At 45.4% G+C, this 27,004-nt stretch overlaps 1 protein-coding gene across 1 annotated transcript; it reads left to right on the forward strand.

Annotated features, from left to right (window-relative positions):
- KIF7 (kinesin family member 7) lies at positions 1-27,001 on the forward strand. Its single transcript, XM_087704289.1, has 18 exons — positions 1-328; positions 1,969-2,169; positions 3,859-4,279; positions 7,567-8,107; positions 9,694-9,831; positions 10,660-10,857; positions 12,592-12,767; positions 13,812-13,921; positions 14,246-14,395; positions 15,306-15,508; positions 17,209-17,406; positions 18,835-18,960; positions 20,207-20,383; positions 21,363-21,578; positions 22,369-22,575; positions 23,207-23,405; positions 24,303-24,443; positions 25,851-27,001. Exons 1-18 carry the CDS (start codon positions 1-3, stop codon positions 26,219-26,221), a joined length of 4,101 nt encoding a protein of 1,366 aa, XP_087560415.1. The 3' UTR covers positions 26,222-27,001.
- The last annotated feature ends 3 nt before the right edge of the window (positions 27,002-27,004 follow it).

Consider the following 27,004-nt stretch of genomic DNA (forward strand, 5'->3'; position numbering starts at 1 on the left):
ATGGGTCTGAAAGCCAAGACCCAACCCTTGATGGAAGAGACCCCGGTCAGGGTAGCCGTGCGCATTCGGCCGTTGTTGCCCAAGGAACAGTTACATGGGCACCAGATCTGCCTCCGGGGAGACCCTGAGAAGAAAGAAGTGACTTTGGGCCATACCCGACATTTCCAGTTCGACACAATCTTCACCGAAATATCAGACCAGATGTCTGTGTATGCCACCTGTATCCAACCGCTGGTGGAAGCCTTCCTGGAAGGATTTAATGTCACTGTCTTTGCTTACGGCCAGACGGGCTCGGGGAAGACTTACACCATTGGAGAAGCACGTCTCTGTAAGTTCCCTGCAGTGGTGGAATTCACTTTTTTTTACTACCGGTTCTGTGGGTGTGGCTTGGTGGGCGTAGCAGGGGAAGGATACTGCAAAATCCCCATTTCCTCCCAATCAGCTGGGACTCGGGAGGCAGAGAATAGATGGGGGCGAGGCCAGCCAGAGGTGTATTTACCGGTTCTCCAAACTACTCAAAATTTCCATTCCCGGTTCTCCAGAACTGGTCAGAACCTCCTGAATACCACTTCTGGTTCCCAGGGTTTTTCCCCATAAATTAGGTCCTTTAATGTCGCTCTTATTTTAGAAGGCATGAATACAGATAGTCCTGTGCCTACGAGTACACGCGAGCCCAAAACTTCTGTTGCCAAGTTGTAAAGTTGAATTTTGCCACATTTTAACTATTTTTCTTGGCACAGTTGTTAGGTGAATCACTGCACTTGTGAAGTTAGTAACACCGTTGTTAACTGAATCTGGCCTCCCCATTGACACTGCTTGTCAGAAGGTTGAAAAAGGTGACACGTGAGCCTGGGACCCTGCAACCGTCATAAATATGAGTCAGCTGCCAAGCATCTGGATTTTGATTTTTGATCCTGTGACCGTGGGAACGCTGCAAGGGTCATAATTGTAGAAAAACAGTCATACGTTACTTTTTCAGTGCCGTTGTAACTTTGAATGGTCACTAAATGAACTGTTGTAAGTCGAGGGCTTACCCCAAAGGGGCTTTTTCATGAGGCAACTGGACTTTCTAGTTTTACTTTGAAAATGTTTTACTTCTCATCCAAGAAGCTTCTACAGCTCGGAACAGCTGAAAAACCAGAAAGTCCAGTTGTCTCTTGAAAAAGCACCTTTGGGACAACCATGACCTTCCTACCTACCTACCTTCCTTCCTTTCTTTCCTCCTCCCTCCTTCACCAACCCTCCTCTTCCTTCCTTTCCTCCCTCCTTCCTTCCCCCCTCCTTCACCATCCTTCCCTCCCTCTTTCCTTCCTCTCTTCTTCCCTCCCTCCTTCACCAACCCTCCCTCCCCTTCCTTCCTTCCCTCCCCCTTCCTTCCTTCCCTCCCTCCTTCCTTCTTCCTTCCCTCCTGCCTTCCTTCCTCCCTCCTTCACCATCCCTCCCTCCCTCCTTCCTCTCTTCTTCCCTCCCTCCTTCATCAACCCTCCCTCCCCTTCCTTCCCTCCCCCTTCCTTCCTTCACTCCCTTCCTTCTTCCTTCCCTCCTGTCTTCCTTCCTCCCTCCTTCACCATCCCTCCCTCCCTCCTTCACCAACCCTCCCTCCCCTTCCTTCCTTCCCTCCCCCTTCCTTCCTTCCCTCCCTCCTCCCTCCTTCCTTCCCTCCTGCCTTCCTTCCTCCCTCCTTCACCATCCCTCCCTCCCTCCCTCCTTCCTCTCTTCTTCCCTCCCTCCTTCACCAACCCTCCCTCCCCTTCCTTCCTTCCCTCCCTCCTTCCTTCCCTCCCTCCCTCCTTCCCCATCCCCCATTAGTTTGTTGAAAAACACTCATTTTATTATTATTGTATGCACTGGTCTACCTTTGGGGAAAATGTGTGTGTGTGTGTCAGTGCCATCAGTCCATTTCCCTTAGGAAGGGGATGCTTCCGCCTTGCAGCCAGTGCCTCTGATAACTCCATTTCTCCCATCCAGCTTCCATCAAGGAGGATGAGCAGGGCATCATCCCTCGCGCCATGGCTGAGGCCTTCAAGCTGATGGATGAGAACGATCTGCTCAACTACACTGTCCGTGTCTCTTACCTGGAAGTCTACAAGGAGGAGTTCCGAGACTTGTTGCAGGTGGACACAGCCAGCAAGGACATCCAGATATGGGAAGATGACAGGGGGAATATGGGTATAAGCCAAAGGACTCTTTTCTCTCCCCCCCCACCTTTCCTTCATAAAGAACCCCTTAGGACAGGGGTGTCCAAACTTGGGGACTTTAAGACTTGTGGACTTCAACTCCCAGAATTCCCCAACCGGAATTCTGGGAGTTGAAGTCCACAAGTCTTAAAGTTCCCAAGTTTGGACAGCCCTCCCTTAGGACATGTTTTCTTCCTCCTTTGTAGTAAGAGTTTGATAACACAATTTGTTGCTCAAAGTTTGGGGCCAGAGAAGTAGTTTTCAACATCTGTCTCCTGCTAGGCATTCAATTGTCCAGTAAGATTTTTGGAAACTGGTGTAGCTATTTCCTCCTCTTTTTTGTTATTTTCCTCTATGTGTTGTTTTGCTGCTGTGGTTGGTTGCACAGTCAGCCAGATGTTTCAATTGGATTTGGCACTGGAATCCATCTTTGGAGTCCTTCCCCAAGACCAGGGATAGCAGATATTGCTACTTGCTGATATTAAGGGTATGAACACAGGATGTAAGCTGTTCTAAGTAAAGCTGCCTTTTGCAATTGATTGAAGGTGATTCTGTCAATGCCGATGGTGGTTCAAGTGGCTCTGCAGTTGTTTTGAGGTTGCACCTAAGGTAGCTGTTACTATCGGTACTGTATTATCCACTTCTTTCATTATTGTCCCCCTTTTTTAAACAAAAATCATAGCTGCCAGAATAGTATATAAAATTCTGGGAAAGATTGCCTGTTTTGTTTTAGTACATTAACAACTTGGCTTCTCTTTCTTAATTTTATTGTTTCCTTAGCGCGAAGATGTGTTGTGAAACTAGAGGTCGCAGCACCATTTTTGCACAGTGATTTACCCTAATATAAAACTGATGAACCACAGATGAGGCCAAAGAAGCCACAGAGTAAGGGCAGAGAAGTTTTAAATCCATAGCTGCTTTGTTCAAGAGCTGCATCCTCTCCTCATATCAACCGTGGTTGTTGTTAGCTGTGGCTCGACCGTCTTGGCTGGGTTTTTACCAGCTTCCTTTCTCATGTTGATCTAAGACGGAGGTTGCTATGTTCTGAATCGAATTTTAACCACGTGCATCTTTGAAACCACGATTAGACAAAGCGTGGTTTATTAGAGCCTCGGTGGCGCAGTGGTTAGAGTGCTGTACTGCAGGCTACTTCTGCTGACTGCTGGTTGCCTGCAATTTGGCAGTTCGAATCCCACCCGGCTCCAGGTTGACTCAGCCTCCCATCCTTCCGAGGTGGGTAAAATGAGGACCCAGATTGTTGGGGGCAAGAAAGAGGCTGACTCTGTAAAACCGCTTAGAGAGGGCTGCAAAGTCCTGTAAAGCGGTATATAAGTCTAAGTGCTATTGTTAAGTGGGAAGGAAGGAAGGAAGGAAGGAAGGAAGGAAGGAAGGAAGGAAAGAAGGAAGGAAGGAAGACCCATGGTGGTGCAGTGGTTACAATGCAGCATTGCAGACTAACTCTGCCAACTGCCAGCAGTTCGAATCTCACCAGGCTCAAGGTTGACTCAGCTTTCCATCCTTCCGAGATGGGTAAAATGAGGACCCAGGTTGTTGGGGACAATAGGCTGACTCTGTAAAACTGCTTAGAGAGGGCTGTAAAGTGGTATATAAGTCTAAGTGCTATTGCTATTGCTATTACAACAAGGGGGCCCAGTCTCTGTCCTTCCTTCTCTTGTTGCAGTGCTGCACGGGGTGAAGGAAACGGAAGTTGAAGGTCTGGATGAGGTTCTGAGCCTGCTGGAAATGGGCAACGCAGCCAAGCACACGGGAAGCACCCACCTCAACCGGAGGTCCAGCCGTTCCCACACCATCTTCACTGTGACCATGGTGCGAAGGCAGGGCAGCAACTGCCTCGCTCGCTTCGCCTGCCCGGAGAAAACGTTGGTGGCACCAACCTCTGGGCAGCTTCTGAAGTCCAAGTTTCACTTTGTGGATCTGGCCGGTTCTGAGCGGGTGGTAAAGTCTGGATGTACTGGGGAGAGGCTGAAGGAGAGCATCCAGATCAATGCCAGCCTGTTGGCCTTGGGCAACGTCATCAGTGCCCTGGGAGACCCCCGCCGGAAAAGCAGCCACATCCCATATCGGGATTCCAAAATCACCAGGTAGTCTCCTTCTGATTCCTCACTGTTAGGATGTACTCTTAAAAACTATTCTCCAAAGCACCTGAGGGCAGAACACGAAGCAATGGGTGGAAACTAATCAAGGAGAGAAGCAACTTAGAACCAAGGAGAAATTTCCTGGCAATTAGAACAATTAATCAGTGGAACAACTTGCCTCCAGAAGTTGTGAATGCTCCAACACTGGACGTTTTTAAGAAGATGTTGGATAGCCATTTGTCTGAAGTGCTGTAGGGTTTCCTGCCTAGGCAGGGGGTTGGACTAGAAGACCTCCAAGGTCCCTTCCAACTCTGTTATTCTATTCTATTCTATTCTTTTCTATTCTTATCAGCTTTGCTGAAGCAATAGTTATATTCAAATCAAATCAAAATCAGATCAAATCACATGTATTATAGACAGAGACCAGAACAAATATCTTTTTTTAGTATTTAATAACACCGGGCCTCACAGTTTATGAATTGTTATTCTAGTATAGTTAGGCCAGGTGTAACTGACAGACTGGATTTTAATATCTGTTATTAAAATGAGCTCTGGTGGCACAGTGGTTGGAGAGCAGTACTGCAGGCTACTTCTGCTGACTGACTGCTGCCTGCAATTTGGCAGTTCGAATCTCACCAGACTCAAGGTTGACTCAGCCTTCCATCCTTGCGAGGTGGGTAAAATGAGGAGCCAGATTGTTGGGGGCAAATATGCTGACTCTGTAAACCGCTTAAAGAGGGCTGTAAAGCAGTATATAAGTCCAAGTGCTCTCGCTATTTATTATTTTATTCTAGAATTTTTAACTGGATAAATCCCTGATTGTTTTTATTTGTTCTGGTCTCTGACTGTAGTAATAAACCTGACCACAACTGAGCCCTAGGTTTCTGTTGTTAAGTGAGTTTTGCTCCCGTTTTGCGACCTTCCTGCCACAGTTTAATGAATCCCTGCAGTTGTTAGTTACCAAGTTAGTAACATGGTTGTTAAGTGAATCTGGCTTCCCCATTGACAGAATTGACGCAAAAGGGGATCACAGGAGCCCGGGACACTGCAACTGCTGTAACTATGAGTCAGTGGCCAGTGTCTGAATTTTGATCACGTGACCATGGGGATGCCACAACAGTTCTAAGCGAAAAACTGTCATAAATCACTTTTTTCGGTGCCGTTGTAACTTTGAATAGTCACTAAATTAACTGTTGTAAGTCGAGGATCACCTGTAGCCATTGATCGACTGGCCGTTTCCATCCTTTCCATGGTTGTTATGGAACTCCAAGAAATTTTGCTGATGAGTACAAACGCGGATCCATCTGATCTTTTTAATTAACCCTCTTAAAAGACCTGTGTCCAAACGGCCTACAGAAGAATACCGCATTTTTCAGAGTATAAGACGCACCTTTTTCCCTCAAAAAAGAGGCTGAAAATCTGGGTGTGTCTTATACACTGAATACAGGATTTTTTTTTGCCTCCCGAAACCCCACCCCCTTCATCAAAATGGCTGTGCATAGCCTTTAAGGGGCTTATAGAGTGCTCCTGGGGGCTGGGGAAGGCAGAAAAGGGAATTGACAGTGTTGAGTTTACTTCAGGCTAAAACGTAGGAGCAACTTTGTACAATCCCCGCAAAATATACTATATTTTCTGGAGTATTAGATGCACCTTTTCCCCTCAAAAAAGATGGTGACAATCTGGGTGCATCTTATACAATGAATACAGCATTTTTGGCCTCCTGAAACCCTGCCCCCTTTGCAAAAATGGCCGTGCATAGCCTTTAGGAAACTTGTAGAATGTTCCTGGGGACTGGGGAGGGCAAAAATGATCAAAAAATGGGCCTTTTTTGATCAATTTTGCCAGCCCCCAGGAGCACTCTACAAGCCTCCTAAAGGCAATTCATGCCCTTTTTTTGAAAAAGTGTTTTTGGGAGGTCTGCAGAGTGCAAACCCTTTTTTAAAAAATTTGCCTCTTCAAAATCTTGTGCGTCTTATACTCCGGTGCATCTTATACTCTGAAAAACGCTGTAGTTTTCTTTAATGAATATTTTTATTTCCATTTTCATTTTCATAACACACACTCACATGTATACTATACATGGCCCGTATCATATGGTATTAAATAATAATTACATCAGTTCCTCTTGTCAACAATGCCCAGAAAAATAGAAACCCATTATAGCTCTTCTGCTCTCCATACACCTCTTTCTTCTACCACCCTCCAACTTTCTATCTTCCCTCCATCATCCTTTTCTACTCTACTTCCCCTCCCTTTCTACTACTCCTCTCTCTACAATCCACTCCTCCTTATCCTTCCCATCTTCCCCCCTTACCCTCTCTCCTATCCTTCTCTTCTCATTTTTCTTCTCCCTTCTATTTCCCACTCCTCCTCTCCTTGGTGTATTTCCGCTACATGTCAATATGCTTAACATATCCTAGTTTTTTTAAAAAATAGTAGTAATAATAGCAATGAAAATATAAGAAAAAAAAAACAGTATACATGTGGGGTCAAATTACATTAAAATCTAACACCTCATCAAACCTAATATATATCCCTCCCCCCCACCCTCCCCCCACCCTCCCCCCTTCCCCCAGCTTCCCAGAACCCGTACACGGTATAGATTTTTAACAAACACAGTCTAAAATATATTGGAAAAAAGAATGAGAAATTAATAACATCTTTACATTGAACCTAGCTCCTCCTTGCTAAGCTAACTTTAAACAATTTAAATCATTCCTGATCTTAAGCATAGGCTATCTGGAATTTCTTAGTCCCGTATTTATTTTGTATATAATCATCCATTTTTTCCAGTCTTGTTTATATCTCTCATTTGAGTGGTCCTTAAGATATGCAGATATTTTAGCCACCTGGGCTAAATTTGTGACTTTCAATGTCCATTCTTGAATTGTAGACAAGTCTTCCTTCTTCCAGTATTGCGCCACCAACAGTCTTGCTGCCGTTATTAAGTGCAGAAATACTGTAGTTTTCAAGTTCCTCTTGAAGGCTGGGTGGCTGGCTGTGTTGCTTTTTTAAAAAAAAGCTTTAAGGTTGGATTTTAAAATGAGGATACTACATCAATTTGGGCTGCCTGCTCCCTGAAATAAAATTGATTCGAAGCTAAGAACTGCATAAATAACAAACTTCAATGCCACCATTATTTTCATTTGCAGCCTCCGATAGGTTTTTCCTTCTTCAGGAGCTATTTATGACCCAAAACGAAAAAAACATGGACCGCGTTGTTCCTTCTTTAACCGTGATTCCTCCCACTCTACTTCAGTCTTGCTAATACGAGATCCTGCTCTGGTTTTTAGGATCCTGAAAGGCTCCTTAGGTGGGAATGCCAAAACCGTGATGATCGCCTGCGTCAGCCCTTCCTCCTCCGACTTTGATGAGAGCCTGACTACTCTGAATTATGCCCGGTGGGCTCAGAATATCAAAAATTGGGCTGTGGTGAATTGCAGCAAGGAGGTGGAGCCCGTAGAAGCCCTGCAGCTGCGTCTCAAGAAGCTTCAGAGGGCCGTGGAACAGAGACACCGGTCCGAGACTCGCATCATCCACCGATCGGAGGTGGTGCCCATCAAGGGACACTTGGAGGAAAGCGTGGCTCGCTTACGAGCAGAGTGCAACCACTACCGGACTTGCACAGACGCCGCCTATCAGCTCTTGATGGAACTGCAAGGGGAGGGCAATTTGACAGAGGAACAGGGGCTCCAGGTGAAAGGCTGGCTCTGTGCGGTGGAAAATGGGGCAGGTGAGCCGAGCTTGACCTCCGGCATAGACAGCGGGATTGGGAGCACTTCGGCTGAGGAGCCGCACTCTAAAACCTCCAGTTCCAAGCTGGTCAAGATTCAGGTACTGTGGTGGAACCCCCAAATGAAGAGCAGGATGGGGGGCATTTGTGGGAGGAAAGAGGCAGTGGAGTTGGTTGAAGGGAGGAAACATCTGGGGTCAAACTGTTAGGTCTATATCAGAGGTGGTATTCAGAAGGTTCTGACCAGTTCTGCAGAACTGGTGGCTGAAGTTTTGAGTAGTTCGGAGAACCGGCAAATACCACCTCTGGCTGGCCCCACCCCATCTATTCTCTGCCTCCCGAGTCCCAGCTGGTTGGGAGGAAATGGGGATTTTGCAGTATCCTTCCCCTGGAGTGGGAAGGGAATGGAGATTTTACAGTATCCTTCCCCTGCCACGCCTACCAAGTCATGCCCACAGAACTGGTAGTAAAATTTTTTGAATCCCACTACTGGTGTATATCTATATATCTCTATATCTTTAAAAACCAGCCACAATTGGTTGGTTGCTACTTATTTTTAAGACACTCTGGTTTATATTTATTTATTTTTATATATCTGTCTATATCTACCTATATATTTATCTATGTCTAGTGTATATTTATATCCGCCTGCCCTCACATCCATCCATATCTATCTATCTATCTATCTATCTATCTATCTATCTATCTATCTATCTATCTATCTATCTATCTATCTATCATCTATCTATCTATCTATCTATCTCTATCTATCTCTATCTATCTATCTATCTATCATTTATTTATTTTTATATATCTGTCTATATCTACCTATATATTTATCTATGTCTACTGTACATTTATATCCGCCTGCCCTCACATCCATCCATATCTATCTATCTATCTATCTATCTATCTATCTATCTATCTATCTATCTATCTATCTATCTATCTATCTATCTACCTACCTACCTACCTACCTACCTACCTACCTACCTACCTACCTACCTACCTACCTATTGTATCTACTCTATCTATCTATCTATCTATCTATCTATCTATCTATCTATCTATCTATCATCTATCTATCATCTATCTATCTATATCTATCATCTATCTATCTATCTATCTATCTATCTATCTATCTATCTATCTATCTATCTATCTATCATCTATCTATCTATCATCTATCTATCTATCATCTATCTATCTATATCTATCATCTATCTATCTATCTATCTATCTATCTATCTATCTATCTATCTATCTATCTATCTATCTATCGTATATATCTTCCATCTGCCCACCTACTTACCTTCCTAACTACCTGAGTGTCTTAAAGATAAGCAGCCAGCAACCAACCAATTGTGGCTGGTTTTGAAAGAGCTGCCAGAGACTATTATGCTTGTGAAGTCTTTAGAAGGGACATGATAGGTGATTTTGCATGTGTGTGTTGTTGTTGTTTGCTCTTGGGGACCATTCAAGGTGGAGATATAATTAAATAGCCTTCAGTGGGTTACAAGACATGGAGATGTTTCTGCCAATAGCATCTCTTGGGTGGATACTGAGAGTCGGTTATAAAGATGCTCTGCTCCTTCTTTCGTCTGGCTGGGGAGCTGACCCAAGAATCTTCTGAAGATCCCATGAAGAAGATCCCACCTTTCCCTCCTTTTTCTCTTCTTTCCTTCAGGAGGGGCATCAACGAGGAGCTGAGATGGTGAGACAGGAGGAGATGGTAAGGCTGGAGGAGCAAGTAGAACACTTAGAGAGAGAGAACCAGGATTTCTTGACAGCCCTTGAGGATGCTATGGAGCAGTACAAAGCACAGGTATCTCCTTGTTAGGTTGGAAAGCTTCTCATCCCTGCCATTCATCTTTGCAGCCAGATTCTCTTTCTCCACTTTGGTCTCCCTTAGAACTCATCTTTTAGCTGAATTTGGGAGAAGGAAGTCACTCATCTTTGGAGTTTGGGTCAACAGCTCCATTCTGTTCCAGGCCTTTCTTTGTGGTACTTGCCTGGCTTCATTCGAATCCCAAAGTTCATGTTATGGCCCACCAGCAGAGCTGGTGGCAGATTCAGACAGTGAGGAGGTTGGGGAGGAACCTGGGCCAGTCCTGGAGTCTGGGGAAGGCTCTAATGAGGGCTCTGTGTTGGAGGCAGAGAGGGGGGCCAGAGCTGTATGCCAGTTATCAGCTGCCTTCAGAGTCAGACGTGAGGCAGACAAACAGCTGGAGCCTGTTCCCAGACGAAGGGAACAGCTAAAGAACAGGGGTCGACTTGGGAGTAGGGCCAGATGATGAATGCCCTCCCCAGGAAATAAAAGAGGAACGAAAGGGGAGTGGAGTTTGCAGGAGACAATTAGTTTGCTGAATTGGTTCATGACTCTCTGAGACTCCTTGCCAAGTTTTGCAGATAATTGGCCTGGCAGCTCTCCAAGGCAGATAAGGTCTGTGACAGCAAATCCTCCCTTGAAAGACTTTGCTGGATGTGAATGAGCAGGATTCACAGTAAATTAATAAAAGGGTTTTTTTGTCGGAATCAGGAGTTTGCTTCATGCTCTCGGGAAGCCTCGGTCAGAACACACCAGGAACAATAAAGAACTGGGGTGCCCGTGGCCCTGAAGAATCACATTTGGTCTCACGTTATATTTTTTCAGGGGGCCAAATTGCGAGAACAGGAAGACATCATCTCTCAACTTCAGAAGCACCTAAAGATGGAGCTGCCCCATTTGGGCATCCCTGAAATGCTAGGGAGTGTCTCCCTGGTGCAGCTTGACCAAAGGCCCCACACGGCTCCTGTGGACACATATCAGTCCCATCGCTGGCTCAAGCCCGCCTGTAATAACCACAGTAAGGTTTGTGAGTTGTTTCATTGTCCTATAAACAGGAGTTATGTTTTTCTTAGGATTGGAGACAACTTGGAGGCTGCGTCTCCCTTCCTACCCCACTACTATCACCCAGTTAAATAAACTCACTTTTAGAAGAGGTTGCCATACATGTCCAAATGAACATTTCTGCATGCACTTGTGAAATCTCTTGAAAGGATGCCAAACTCTTGTGATGCTTCGGGAGTTTGGAAGCTACTGTGCACGATCACCTAATAATCTTGGGGGAGAGGAAAGGATGATAGCTCCTTCCTGAAAGTTTGTATTTATTGATTTGATTTCTGTAGCCATCCAACTTAACCAACTGACAACTCTAAAATCATAAAACAATTAATAGCAATAGCACTTAGACTTTTATACTGCTTCACAGAGCTTTACAGGCCCCTCTAAGTGGTTTACAGAGTCAGCCTCTTGTCCCCAACAATCTGGGTCCTCATTTTACCCATCTCGGAAGGATGAGTCAACCTTGAACTTGGTGAGATTTGAACAGCCAAATCGCAGGCAGTCGGCAGTCAGCTGAAGTAGCCTGCAGTACTGCACTCTAACCACTGCACCACTGTGGCTCATTAAATTAAAAATTAAAGAAATTTTAAACATTAATAAAAAACATAATATAAATACAGCCACAAAACACCCACAAAATAAATAAGTATAAATGGCAGCCATTAACATAAGAACATCCACAAAATAAATAAGTATAAACGGCAACCATGATGATTAATCAACTAATAGTAAAGCCAATTGACAGGGTCCTTAGCGCATTCCAAGCCCCCGGCCTGGTTGCTCCACTGAAAATATGCATGTACATAATGCATTTTTCCTAACAATAGGGCAAGCAGTTTGAGCATCACTTTATTGGGTATTGCATGAATTAATGAAAAATAAAACAAAAATATAATGAGGTGTCAGTGAGGCACATTGACTGTATTCCCATTATATGTTTAACTTAGCAATAGTTTTCTCAATTCACCCAATTTTGGGGGTTCACGTAACACACTGAACCCTAACCTACGTAATTACATGACCTGATCTTGTGCAACTTACTGGTCAAAAATGAGATTGACTAGTGGTATAATCAGTTATTTTCCTCCCATGGAAGTTGTTATTGTTGTTAGCTGCGAAGTCATGTCCAACCCATCACGACCCCATGGACAATGTTCTTCCAGGCCCTCCTGTCCTCTACCATCCTCTGGAGTCCATTTAAGCTCACGCCTACTGCTTTGGTGACTCCATCCAGCCACCTCATTCTCTGTCTTCCCCTTCTTCTCTTGTCCTCAATCTTTCCCAGCATTAGGCTCTTCTCCAGTGAGTCCTTCCTTCTCATTAGGTGGCCAAAGTATATGAGTTTCCTCTTCAGGATCTGGCCTTCTAAAGAGCAGTCAGGGTTGAGCTCCTCTAGGACTGACCGGTTAGATCGCCTTGCAGTCCAAGGGACTCGCAGGAGTCTTCTCCAGCACCAGAGTTCAAAGGCCTCCATTCTTTGGTGCTCAGCCTTTCTTATGGTCCAACTTTCACAGCCATCCATTGCAACTGGGAAAACCCCTGGAAATAGATAAAGAGAAGCAAAGAAAAGATAATTAAAATTCAGTCTAAGTAACTATAAGTAACCGCAAACCTTCTTGTGGGGAAATAGCTTAGAGCTGTAAGCAAATTCTTAGACTCATCATGCAGCCTTTTCTTCATTGCACATTTTCCTTTAAATAGCTCCACAGTGTCACAGCTCACAATGGAGAAGACTCATTGGTTCGAAGTCAGAGTCTCTCTGGAGACAATATGTACAGTCTGGGGACAAAGGAAATGCCACAAATGAAAACACTGGACAATGTTTTTGATTCATCTTTGGAAGACGAGAATAGATGTTGGTCCCTTCAGCAACACAGGTGAGTCATGAGTGATATGTTAAATCTTCCTGTAGATTGTTTGGGTCTGGTGGTGTCCACAATGTTTCAAATATGGCTTTTTTTTAAAAAAAAAAAGGAAACATCTGCATTGAATTCAAAATGGTCGCTTCAAATTTGAAACATTGATTCCATTGAAATCCTCTACTTGATTCTAGATACTAATTCATTTTTCTGAATTATTTTTTTTTAAAGGAGAAAACTTTCTGCAAGCATCTGTTTCATCCCCATCTTCAGCCTGATCAGCCAGTCTGATCTGATTGGACTTTCAATAAAATTGCCTTCTTATTGAAAGTCCAAATCAAAGCTATAAATTGCATCTACAAAGGATGATGCTTGTGTCTCTTGGATTAAGAGACCTTGATTTTTTTTGTTGTTGTTAGTTGTGAAGTCGTGTCTGACCCATTGAGACCCCATGGACAACGTTCTTCCAGGCCTACCTGTCCTCTCCCATCCTCTGGAGTCCATTTAAGCTCATGCCGACTGCTTTGGTGACTCTATCCAGCCACCTCATTCTCTGTCGTCCCCTTCTTCTTTTGCCCTCAATCGTTCCCAGCATTAGGCTCTTCTCCAGTGAGTCCCTCCTTCTCATTGGGTGGCCAAAGTATTTGAGTTTCATCTTCAGGATCTGGCCTTCTGAAGAGCAGTCAAGGTTGATCTCCTTTAGGACTGACCAGTTTGATCACCTTGCAGTCCAAGGGACTCGCAGGAGTCTTCTCCGGCACCATAGTTCAAAGGCTTCAATTCTTCGACGCTCAGCCTTTCTTATGGTCCAACCTTCACAGCCATCCATTGCAACTGGATTTTTTTTGCCTTAGCACCACATATAATCAAGACACAGAAATTTACTACGGTCTATTGTCTCTCATATTTGTTGTAGAATACCTTCAGTTATAGCATGGAAATATGCAAGTATAAGTTGACTTAATTTAGGCAATTCTCAAAGGATTTGCAATTGTGTTCCTTGTCTCCTCTGCCTTATTGATTGTTGTTTTCATTCAACCCAACAACTGGGTGTTCTTGTAGGAACAGAACCCACAGCTGCAGCAAAGAGGAGGCTTCAACCAAGAAGAATAAAAAATACAACTCAAAATCCCCAGAGGGAGTACAAGAGAATTCTTTGGAACTATCTAAAGGTACGGCATACTTTCAGCCAAGCCAAGAATACCCAGGAACGTTTATTCTGTTTATTCCCAATACTTGGAATAAACATGTTATTTCAGACACTCCTCTCCTTCTCCAAGTCCTGAATCCTCACTCAAGAGAAACGTGGAGAAAATGGTAAGAGTTGGAAAAAGTAAGAAGGCGGGCGTGGGCCAAAGATTTTTGTCACTGGTTCAGAGAACCGATGCCAATCATCCCTGCCAGTTTGGCCGAACTGGGAGGATTTCACCCCTGGTTCCATCCCTTATTGTGATAAATTTGTACCAAACCGTTCTCATTTACATTTTCTTTCCCAGATGGTAGGCAACAAGAGCTGAGCAGTCCAGCAGGGAGCTTTCCAGGCAAGGATTCAGAATGGCAGCTGCTCCAGGCCCACCAAAAGATCCGTGAGCTGGCCATCAACATCCGTATGAAAGAAGACCTGATAGGAGAGCTCATTAAAACAGGTACAGAGCTGTTGAGCTGTTGTTGAACTCAACTCATGCTTGATCCTTCTGTTCTTCAAGGCCATTCTTCATGGCTTCTACAACAATCCTACCTCCCCATGTCATCTGTTTCTCTTCTTCCCTGCTTGTGGAAAAGGCTAGCAGAACTTTCTCTTGGAATATCAGACTTTGCCTTTTTCTTCTTTGTTTGCTGTATCTTTCGGCATCATTCTTCCCCTTCTTTCTAATTCATTTGATATCCAACTTTTCTGTTCAGGAAGTAGCTCTGTGGGCTGATCTTCCTCCATGTCACTGTTCTGACCTAGGTTTCCCAAGAGCATGAAGCAGACTCCTCGTCCTGATAAAACCCCTTATTTAGTTTAAAGTGAATTCCTCTCCAGCAAAGTCCCGGCAAACAGTCTTCCATGAGATTTCACAACTACAGATCTTTATCAGGCTTGGAGAGTGGTGAGGCCGATATCTTCCAAACACCACACTGTAGCAGCAATTACCTGGCAAGAAGTCAAGAACAGATCTTCACCCTAATGAATTGAACTAATTGCCTCCTGCAAACTCCACTCCCCTTACGCTCCTCTTATTCCCTATGGGTGGAGCCATTTACCGTCCACCTGTGGCTTTACTCCCTAATCAACCCTTGCTCCTTAGCTGTTCCCCTCCCCTGGCAGCTCTGCACATGCGCACATGGAACAGGCTCCAGCTATTCTTCTGCCTCACTGATTTCAGATTCCAAAGGCAGCTGATAACTGTCAGATGGCCCTGGCCTCATCTCTGCCTCCGACGCAGAGCTCTCATCAGAGCCTTACCCAGAATCCAGGACTGGGCCATGTTCCTCCTCAACCTCCCCATTGTCTGAGTCTGCCAGTAGCTCTGCTGGAGGGCCACAAGAGTCACATAAGTCTATTTGTTTCAGGCAAGCATGCTCAAGCCATGAACAAACAGTACCAGCAGAAAATCCAACACTTGGAGCAGGAAGCCGAGCAGGTGCGGTTGGAACTGAATGATGGACAGAGGGAGTTGCGAGAGCTGGAAGGCAAAGAATCTCGTGACCCTGCCGAAAAGTGGAAACTCCAGGAATATCGCAGCAAAGTGGAAGCCGCGCAGAGCAAGGCAAAGGTAGCCTAGAAAATAAGGAGATTATCATAGGTTCTGAAGCCAAAATGGCTTAGATTGTTTAGCAAAGACCGACCTCCACTGTAAACGGGGTGTTATGGCATAGAGTAATCTGTGTGACAAGGGATGTGGCGGCTCAGTGGCTAACACACTGAGCTTGTCGATCAGAAAGGTCGGCAGTTCGGCAGTTTGAATCTCTAGCGCCGCATAACGGAGTGAGCTCCCATTACATGTCCCAGCTTCTGCCAACCTAGCAGTTGAAAAGCACGTAAAAATGCAAGTAGAAAAATAGGAACCACCTTTGGTGGGAAGGTAACAGCGTTCCGTGCGCCTTTGGCGTTTAGTCATGCCGGCCACCTGACCACGGAGATGTCTTCAGACAGCGCTGGCTCTTCGGCTTTGAAACAGATATGAACACCACCCCATAGAGTCGGGAATGACTAGCACATATGTGCAAGGGGAACATTTACATTTACCTTTAATTTGTGTGATGCCATTTATACTATTTATAAATGCAAAATTGTTTAAATTATTCTAGTTTAGGCACCCAGCTGTTGTGGCTTGTAATCATATGCGCCAGTGCAAATCTGACTTGTTCTTTTGGCCATTTTCAAATTAAAATGTCACATGCATATTCTAGATTATGCATTTCCCTGCCTGATGCTGGAAACATCTGGCGACTCAGACTTAGAAGGAAGAGCGGACGAGTACAGGCAATCTTTGACTTACGACCACAATCGAACCTAACATTTATGTTGCTAAGCGCAACATTGGTTCAGCGAGCTTCATCCCACTTTACAAACTTTCTTGCCGCTGTCGTTAAATGAATCATTGCAGTTGTTAAATCAAGGGAATGGCGGTTGAGTGAATCCGTCTCCCCCGCTGACTTTGTTTGCCAGAAGGTCACAAAAGCGAAGCGCATGACCCCGGGACACGGCAACCGTCATATAAGTGAGTCCGTTGCCAACTTTGATCAAGTGACCTCAGGGATGCTGCAGCGGTGACGCGACAAACGATCCCGAGTCACTTTTTTCAGTAACTTTGAGCGGTCACTAAATGGACTGTTGTAAGTCAAGGACTGCCTGTAATGAGGACATGGTTCCCTCGTTCCTATTCATTGTCGGAGCTGCATGTCTGGTCCAGTGGTGGGTTCAGGATCCCGTCGCAACCGGTACACTGCGACGGGGCCGGGTGTCTACCAGGTGCACGCATGCGCACCCACCACCTGCAAGGCTCCAGCTGCTCAGCGGAGCGTCACGCAGGCGCCATATAGCAATTATAGCAATTAGACTTATATACCGCTTCATAGGGCTTTCAGCCCTCTCTAAGCGGTTTACAGAGTCAGCATATTGCCCCCAACAACAATCCGGGTCCTCATTTTACCCACCTCAGAAGGATAGAAGGCTGAGTCAACCCTGAGCCGGTGAGATTTGAACCACCGAACTGCCGAACTAGCAGTCAGCTGAAGTGGCCTGCAGTACTGCACTCTACCCACTGCGCCACCTCGGCTCTTCCAAGGTGCATATGCTGCATGCACGTGAGCAAGTGGCCCATTTGGATCCAATATAGCTAAGGAATGCAGGCGGGTGGGTGGGCCCTCTGAAGTATCGTACCGGAACGATACCTGTTGCTCCCGGAATTCACCACTGGTCCGGTCCCACCATCTGCTACTTTCCCTGCATCGTCTCTCTTGCTTGGGACAGATCCTGCAGGAGAAGAAGCGGGCGACGCAGAGGCTGGCCTCCTTCTCTGCTCAAAACGAGAAGCGCCTGCTGGGGCTGGAGAGGAACGTGCAGCTGATGCGGCAACAGCAAGGCCAGCTCCAGAAGCGTTTGCGGGAAGAAGTGGAGCAGAAGCGACGTCTGGAAACCGAGATGCAGAAGAGGCAGCATCGGGTCAAGGTAGAGATGGCTGGGCTCCAGCAGCACCCAAGCGAGAAAAGAGGGAGATAGGCAGTACTTGTCTACCGTGTTTGAATTGTATTTCTTTTATTAGCAATAGGACTCAAGACAGTTCTGACCCAGGCTTCCCCAGCGGCACAAAGCCGAGTCCTCGGCCCAATAAACCCCTTTTATTTAATTTACAGTGGAATTCTTCTCCAGCAAAGTCCTGGCCCACATTTTCTCAAGATAGTTCACCAATCACCGACCTTTATCAGGCTTGGAGAGTGGCCAGGCTGATATCTTTCAGACGTCGCAGTACTTGGCAAGAATGCAGGAATGAACTAATTGTCTCCTGCAAACTCCACTCCCCTTTCGCTCCTCTTTTATTTCCTATGGGAGAGGCCATTCATCATCCACCTGTGGCCTTACTCCCAAGGCAACCCTTGTTCCTTAGCTGTTCCCTTCATCTGGCAACTCTGCACATGTGCACACTGGGAACAGGCTCCAGGTGTTCATCTGCCTCACTGATCTCTGACTCCAAAGGCAGCTGATAACTGTCGGACGGCCCTGGTCCCATCTTCTGCCTCTGACACAGAGCCCTCATCAGAGCCTTCCCCAGACTCCAGGACTGGCCCATGTTCCTCCCCAACCTCCTCACTGTCTGAGTTTGCTGCTTTCCCCGTCGATGGAGGCTGCACATGTAGGATTCTCACTTTGAAATGCTGATCAATTTTCAGTAGTCATGGTTGGAGTTTGACCTGAGGAATTATTTAAAATAGTTCAGAAGCTGTATCCCTACTCACAGTCACCCATGCCTTTGTCACTTCCCATCTTGATTATTGCAACATGCTCTACATGGGGCTGCCCTTGAAGAGCATCCGGAAGCTCCAGTTGGTGCAAAATGCAGCGGCATGCACGGTTTTGTGCACACCCCGGTGTGCACAAGTATCCCCTCTCCTGTGGGAGCTGCATTGGTTGCCGATTTGTTTCCAGGTGCAATTCAAGGTGCTGGTTGTCACCTTTAAAGTCCTTAAATGGCTTGGGACCGGGTTATCTGAGGGACTGTCTCTTGCCCGTCACATCAGAGCAGGAGGGAGGGAATGTTGTGGGTCCCATCCCCAAAGGAGATACACCTGGCGGGACTCAGAAGAAGGGCCTTCTCCATGGTGGCTCCCTCTCTCGGGAACCTCATTCCCCCGGTGATTAGAATGGCCCCCACTCTGAAAGACTTCTAGAAGGCACTGAAGACCTGGTTTTGCCAGCGGGCCTGAGGAACCCAGACTGGGATGTGGCCCATTAAATGGGCGAATAGGCGGCAATATAAATTCAATAGATAGATATATAAAATAAATATATGCTATCTAGAAGATCCAGGTGGTTCTCCCTTGCTTTAAATAGATTCACAAACAGTAGCTAAATTGTGCGTTTCCTTCCTTCCATCATTAGGAGTTGGAACTGAAGCACGAGCAGCATCAGAAGATTCTGAGGATCAAAACGGAGGAGGTGGCTGCCTACCAGCGGAAGCACAGGAGCGGCAGCAATGACTCTATGATCAGTCTTGAACAGCAGCAGGTAAAGGTGGATGCCCAGGAGCTTCTTGGCAGGAAACTGGGCCACAAGTAGAGCCAAGGACAAAATGAACATCACAACACAAGTGGGACAATCGTGTTATTTGCACAGCGATATTGAGGATACGCACACATCCTCATCCTCATCTGGACTTAGTTGTGACTTTGATCTTGAATTCTTCCAATTCTCCCCAATGTTTCTCCCCAAAGGGACGGTTTGATTAATTTACATGATGCCATCAAGTCATCCTCAACTCCTGAAGACCTCATAGATAGATCTTCTCCATTACCAAAGAGACACTCCCTTTAAAATGGTGGCTTGTACTTATTTCGGTTCACTGACAAATGCGCGCACGATAAATGCGCGCCAACTAAACCGTGGTGAGAAAACCGCGATGTCGAAATCGTGCCCACAGCAGCGCGCCGATAAAAGCGCGCCTTCAACAAACAACGCGAAAACAATGTAATAACCCTAAACCTAACCCTGAACCTAACCCTAACCCTTACCTTAACCCTAATCGCGCTTTTGTGGACGCGGTTTTGTCAGCGTGCTGTTGTGGGTGCGGTTTTGTCGGTGCGCTTTTGTCGTGCGCGCATTTGTCAGGTCACGCTTATTTCTTCCCTAAGTGACTGCTACCATTGAAAGCAAAAGGGATGCTGTATTTAGGACAGTGTTGGCGAACCTTTTCGGCACTGAGTGCCAAAAGGGGAGCACATGCACACATGGGGGGGAGGGAATGCCAGAAACTGGAAGAGCAGTTCCCAGGTGCGCATGGGCACACCGGGAAGCTGCTCTTCCGGTTTCCGGCACTCCTGTGTGTGCAAAGACCAGCTGGCTGGTGCCCTTGTTCTTTGCTGGAACTCAAAAGAGCAACGGGCGACAGCTGGCGTGCCCGGAGAGATGGCTCTGCATGCCACTTTCGACACGCGTGCCAGAGGTTCGCCCTCAGGGATTTAGGGGATGGTTTTTCAGATTTGACTTTAATGAATTTTGAATTTGATTTCAAATTAATGGATAAATAAATAAATAACAGCATCACAAAGTTATTCTGCTTTCTGAAGTTAATTGGAAGTCGCGAGCCATGAACCCCACAGGGAGACGATTGGAGGTTCTTCTTGCCATGGGGGGGGGATTTCTGGAGTAGGAATTCTGTTTGGCAGTTGACAGTAAAAAAACTTACACATTGTTTAGCATGTCTGGTCCCTGGGGCAACTTGGTTTCTTTTTTTTTCTCCTGCTTGTCTTATCAGAAAATTGAAGAGCAGAAGAAGTGGTTGGATGTAGAGATGGAAAAAATCCTCAAGCAGAGGCGTGCCCTGGGTGAGCTGGAAGATGAATTGACCAAGAGAGAAGCCATCGTCGCCAAGAAAGAAGCTCTCCTTCAGGAGAAAAATGACCTGGAAAATAAGAGACTCCGGTCTAGCCAGGTGGGCAAAATTGTCCCGTTGCTTTTGAGTTACATTATAGCGATCAACCTTGGTTAAGAAAGTAGATTAAACGAAAGACGGCCACACGGATAACTTGTGTAAGAGATGCTGAGCGAATGAAGAACGAAGAGCCGCGATGGCGTAGTGGTTAGAGTGCAGTACTGCAGGCTACTTCTGCTGACTGCAATTTGGCAGTTTGAATCTCACCTGGCTCACCATGAGCCAAGGTGGCGCAGTGGTTAAATGCAGCACTGCAGGCTACTGCTAGATCAGCAGGTCAGCGGTTCAAATCTCACCGGCTCAGGGTTGACTCAGCCTTCCATCCTTCCGAGGTGGGTAAAATGAGGACCCAGATTGTTGGGGGCAATATGCTGACTCTCTGTAAACCGCTTAGAGAGGCCTGAAAGGCCTATGAAGCGGTATATAAGTCTACTGCTATTGCTATTGCTCAAGGTTGACTCAGCCTTCCATCCTTCCGAGGTGGGTAAAATGAGGACTCTGATCATTGGGGGCAAGAGGCTGACTCTGTAAACTGCTTAGAGAGGGCTGTGAAAGCACTGTGAAGTGGTATATAAGTCTAAGTGCTATTGCTATATATATACAACATATATAGATTCCTAACTCCTCTGCTACGGTGATTTAGCTTTAAGCTGTGTTAAATGTGGGGTGACTCACTCTGAATCAGTATGTTTTAAGGTTAGGCAATTCTAATGATGCCACAGTGCAATGGTTTGGACTTGACTTCAGAAAGAAGTTTCGGAACATTGAGAGCTGTAAGTACATCATCTCTCTGCAGCTCTTTGAAGCAGGTGTATCTTCCTGGGATCTGTTGACATTCTCTAATTCTGCTTTCCTGGCCTGTTTTCAGTAAACATTTACTTTCCAGGAGTTATTGAAGTCTGGCAAATTTGCAGACTCCAGTTCTGACTGTTGGGCACTGAATGTTCCTTAAGATCTTTTTCTTCTCTCTCTGCCTCAGGCTCTGAATGATGACATTCTTCGTGTCTCCAGCCGTCTGGAGTACTTGGAGAAAGAGCTAACCCAGAGGAGTGGGCAGCTTGGTCACAGCAGCGCACAGGACCAGCAGCTCATAAGGCAAGAAATTAACAATTTGCGGCAGGAGAAGGACCAGTTGCTCAAGCAGAGGTTGGAGATCGATGAGAAATTACGTCAGGGCACCTTGCTGTCACCTGAGGTACGCAGATCTGGTTGCTCTGTTTTGAAAATAGATAACAACCCCATTGCACACACACGCAAAAAAAACCAGATGCAAAATCCATGTTTGGTTGAAGCATCATGAAAGTTAGTAAATGCTGTGCTACTTGCCGTGCCACTCCATACAGATAATTCTGTATGGAGGTTTCCCTTTGTTTTATCCTCACAACAGCAATTCCATGAAAAAGATTGGGTTGAGATTACCAAGTACACTTAAATTGCAATCATTAGGATGATCAGGTATCTTGGAGTTGGTACTGAACCATGAATATCATTCATTTGGGGACTTGGTGATACTTTGGAAGAGGAGTCTCCAAACTTGGCAATGGTAAGACTTGTGGGCTTCAACTTCCAGAATTCCTCAGCCATCCATGCTGGCAAGGGAATTCTGGAAGTTGAAATCCCCCAATCTTACAGTTGCCAAGTTTGGAAATCCTTACTTTAGAACATGATCTCCCTTTGTTCTATCAGTGGCCATAACAGTAACTGTATTATAGGAAGGAAGGGAAGGAGGGAGGGTGGAAGGAAGGCATAGATGATAGATAGATAGATAGATAGATAGATAGATAGATAGATGATAGACAGATAAGAGATATATCATAGCTGATGAATAGGTGAGATAGATGATAGATGAACGGATAAATGGCTGGGTGGGTGGATAGGTGGGTGTATAAAATGAGGATTGGAATGCTAGTCAATTGACTGAAGTATCAATTTACCATTCTTGAGGATCAAATAATTTAGGGGGGGGGATGTTGGTCTGTTTTTAGGAGGAGCGGATTCTTTTCCAGTTGGACGAAGCCATTGAAGCTCTGGATGCTGCCATAGAATATAAGAACGAGTCCATTACTTGCAGACAGCGAGTTCTGAGATCCTCAGCCAGCCTTCTTTCCCAATGTGAGATGAACCTTATGGCAAAGCTCAGCTACCTCTCTTCCTCCGAGACCCGGGCACTGCTTTGCAAATACTTTGATAAGGTAGGCATCCAATAATGTGTGGCTCAGAAGAACGTCAGAGATACTCTAGACTTCTCTCTTTGCATGTCACTTTACCTTGTTGAGAAATTAATTGGCTTTGTAGAACGTTTAGCTAATTAAATCATTGTGTATCTGTGCCAGAGTTCCAAGAGATCCCTTATGCCCTAATTAAATCATGAGCCTCAAGCCAAGCTTCAAAAGAAATCCAGTTATTTATTAGGAGCATGTTGGCACATACCCAAGTGAAACCAGCTCTGACTCCATGTAATTTACAGCCCAATTATGACCCTTTCCCCCCTCCCCCTGGGTGTGTCATAAATTACATTCTCCAACCGGAGCACTCCAGGGCTGTAGAGATCACTTCCCCTCCGACTGCTGTGGGTAACCTGGGAGACAGCCTTGAGAAAGATATGCCTGGAATGTGCTTCTGTTTATGGCTGCCATGCTGCTTCATCAGTTTCCCATCCCTCCTGCCTATGGCAACTCAAGAGCAGTCCAGGGATGCTTTGCAAATTGACAACCTGTTCAGTTCTGCATTAACTGTTGTAGAGTTTGGCCTCGTGAAACTGTCTGTTGCCTTTGTCATAACCCCTGTGAGTTGAAATCTTCCAAACATCCCTGTAATGGTCAGGTGGTGACCTTGCGAGAAGACCAGCACAAACAGAGTGTGGCATTTTCCGAACTGGAAATGCAGCTGGAAGAGCAGCTACAGCTGGTGTTTTGGTTGGAGGTGGCCCTGGAACGTCAGCGCTTGGAGATGGACCGTCAGCTGACCTTGCAACAGAAGGAACATGAGCAGGACGTCCAGCTCCTACTCCAGCAGAGTCGGGGTAATAATAGGACTGAGGAGCGATCCTGGTCTGTTAAATCCGTATTTGATCACTGGTGGCACTGCCTCTCCTAAAAACACACTATATAATAATAATAGTTCTAGTTGGAGCTGTAAGGAAGATGGAGACATCTGTGGTGGCCATGCCCTAATTAACCATTCTGCTTTGGAGACTTCTTGAATTGGGAAAAATCGCCTCCTTCTCATCTGAAATGAACCCTGCCAATGGTTATCATCCGTGTTTCTTAAGGCATATAAACTGATGCCACATAAGAAACGGATTCCATTCTTGTCTCCTGCCGATTTGGAAACCTGAAAGGCCTCTTCCATTGAATCTGTAGAATCGTATTTAGCTGAAAAACCGACACAACAGCAGAGATCTTTGAATAACCTCACAATGAATGGTAAAGTTAAGCCTCTAATCAAAATTGGACTTTAGGGGACTATATGGACCCAACCATCTCAGATAGCAGTGAGGGAGAGCTTGTCATTTCTCTCTTCTGGAGTGATTTTTTCCAACTTTCCAAATAAATCTTTAGCTCTGGTTTTCTTGTGCTCCCCCATTTAAGTACCTCCAATATTGCTGAGCACTTTTAAAAGATCAGTCAGGTCAACTAAAGTGCTACTCTCTACTGTGACGTAAGAATAAGCTCATTATTTTTTAGCTGTTCTTACATTCTATTGCATATAGAAATGTATGTTTATCCTTAAGATAAAACGTATTCATATGCACACACTTGAAGTTTCCTTTTGTGTTCCTTCAGCTATTGCTTTATAATTTTGTGATTTTTTTTTAAAAAAGGGTTGTTGTCTCTGTTACTGCGCAAGTAATTTGTCCACGGTTTGTCCCCATCTCTTGTGTTTTTAACAAGATTTTATTTTCTTCGTCGTTTTGCAGAACATATCGAAGAAGGACAGGCAAACAGCAGGCTTCAGTATGAACAAAAGATCCAGACGCTGGAAAAGGAATTGGCTCATTACAAATGGCTAAACGAGGAATTAAGCCAAAAGTTAAAGCAGCCGGAGGGACACGGCGGAGGTAAGGCCAGGTTTCTGGCGTGGTAAATTTTGCCTTTGCTTTTCTGCTGGTTGGAGAGGACTGAGGAAATGGCCTTGAGGACAAGAGGAAATGCTCAGCTAAGAGAGGGCAGGAAGACAACCTGATAAAATGGAATGAATGAATGAGTTAGGGGGAAAGAGAGGAAGAGATATTGCCTAGGAAACTACCAGGCAAGATACAGGAATCTGCAGCTGTTTAATGGTCAGAGAAAGAAACTTCGGAAAGAGCAAGGCATTAAAAGGAGATGGGAAATGTGCTCTCAAGACTTGCAAGGTTCTGTTAGTGTAGACTTGCAGTAAAGTAGAATTAGTTCATCTAGTCATGCTCCCAAATGGGAACAGCATGCATCTGGACTCAGGGCCCCTACCAAGAGGCATCTTGGCAAAGGAGCCATGGCACCAACTATGCCTGGCAATGCTGTCTTAGAAGAACTAGGAGCTAAACACGCAGGTTGCACTGCATAAAGTTCCCAGCACTATGGGGGTATCATGTCTGAATACATGGATCCTGTTGGTCTTTGTCCTTATTAGCATGGCTTGTTTGAACATTGCTTCCCTAGTTGATATAATGCGCCTCCTAGGTACATTGCTCAAGTACCATATTTTTTGGACTATAAGATGCACTGGAGTATAAGACGCATCAAGATTTCAAAGAGGAAAACAAGAAAAAAATGGTCCCCTGCCCTGGTCCCCAGGAGCACTCTGCAGGCCTCCCAAAACCTCTGTGCACCCCATTTTTGCTAAAAACAGGCCTGTTTTCGGCCTCCCAAACCCCCCACATCTCATTTTTCCCTCCCCAATCCCCAGGAACACTCTGCAGGCATCTCAAAGCCTGTACATGGCCCATTTTTGCAAAAAAATGGGCCTGTTTTTACCAAAAACGGGAGCCGTGGGGCGGGGCCGAGAGGCCAAAAATGGCCGTATTCAGTGTATAAGACGCACCCCTCCTTTTAAAGGGGAAAATGTGCATCTTATACTCCGAAAAGTACAGTATATTCAAAATGGCTCTACTGCATGCAAAGCAGCTGACTTTGTGAAACCCAAACCACAGCTTTGAACATTACCTGCCACTTGCCTAATTGATATGATCCTAAATAGATCAACCATATTGTTCTATTTTTTATTTGTCTTAACGACCCCATAATCCCTTGCGGGGTGGGCCAACTGAATGGTGCTAGAATATTTACTGGCTGGATGCCATTCCTGTCACCAATGCGGAGTTCATAGACGTAGCCTCATTGTGCCCAGAGAAAGAAATATCTGCCTCTACCTAAGATCGAACTCGCAGCCCCCTTATTCTGAGGCGAGAGCTCCCCCTCTAGGCCACTGTACCACTCCAACCATGTTGTTCCATCCCTCTCACTAAAAGATTCTTTTCTCGCAACAGGTATGGAGAGGAGCATCTTTGCAGTTGGGGACGGACCCAGTTCGCTCAGCACACATGAAGATTTTACCAAAAAAAGCCAGCTGGAACCATCCTTGCAGCTGGAGCCCTCAGAAAGGAATCAAAGAAAGAGAGAGGACTTAGTGCATACGCCGTTACCATCCACCTGGAGGCGCTGCTCACTGTCTAGTGCCAATAACTTGATAGTGGAAGATTTTCGTCAAATGGAGATAGATTTTCTCCTAAGATCTAACCAAGCCAAGGATATCCCTTTGCATCCCAGATCCCGCAAAGAGTTGCACCGGGCCAGCCAGAACTCCATCCCTGGGTTGTCTTATCCAGAAATCATTGACGTTAGAAAAAATCCACTCTAGTTCTGAGATGTTGACTGTTCCATCTAAAATAAGCTAATAAGCGCCTTCTGAAGATAACTGCGCATAAATTACCAAAAAGGCAGTAGGTGGGTTCATCCATTATGCAAAATCTGAAGAAACGATAGCTCGGATTAACGAAAGGATACATGATAGCCACCTTGTATCTGAAGGACTGTCCCATAGGTGTGGCAGAATTGCTCCAGAAGACAGAACAAGAAATCATAGATCAGGAGTGTTCAACTTTGGCAACTTTTAAGACTTGTAGACTTCAACTCCCAGAATTCCCCAGCTGGCCATGGGAATTGGAAGTTCACAAGTCTTAAAATTGTCAACGTTGAACACCTCTGCCTTAGATTTTTTTCATTGTTGCTTTCCTAATGATAGAAAATGTCCAATCATGGAAAAGTTGGTGGTCTCCTTCGATGGAGATCTTCAAACAGAGGCCAGATAGCGGTCTTACCGGAAACCACTATACTGGTAAATCAGAGAGATGATGAGTAGATCCCTTCCAGCATGTACAATCTCCAGATTGTATAAATCGCATTCTGCTTTAGTGTAATGGATGAACCCAGTCGAATGTCGCAGATCTTTTTTTACCTGGGCTTCGCTGGCTTTGTTACTTTTGTATAGTTGCCTTTTACAACAAAACTGGCTGTTTCCATCAAATCTGGATTTCCCATAACGAATGCCGTTCAAATAAAGAGACAGTAAATTTGATCTCTTTGCAAATATGTACACATATTTGAAGTAGCTTCTTGGGCTGTACTTTCAATAAACTACCGT

This window comes from Thamnophis sirtalis, unplaced genomic scaffold, assembly GCF_051295495.1.
Source record: "Thamnophis sirtalis isolate CommonGarterSnake01/CBP01778 unplaced genomic scaffold, rThaSir2_p1.2 scaffold_2, whole genome shotgun sequence".
Classification (NCBI taxonomy): domain Eukaryota; kingdom Metazoa; phylum Chordata; class Lepidosauria; order Squamata; family Natricidae; genus Thamnophis; species Thamnophis sirtalis.

Excerpts from the sequence above, each read along its gene's own strand:
- KIF7 (XM_087704289.1), top strand. The coding sequence starts at position 1 with ATGGGTCTGAAAGCCAAGACCCAACCCTTGATGGAAGAGACCCCGGTC. Across the intron at positions 4,280-7,566 it reads CGGGATTCCAAAATCACCAG|GATCCTGAAAGGCTCCTTAG; the intron begins GTAGTCTCCTTC and ends TCTGGTTTTTAG. Across the intron at positions 13,922-14,245 it reads TTCTTTGGAACTATCTAAAG|ATGGTAGGCAACAAGAGCTG; the intron begins GTACGGCATACT and ends TTTCTTTCCCAG.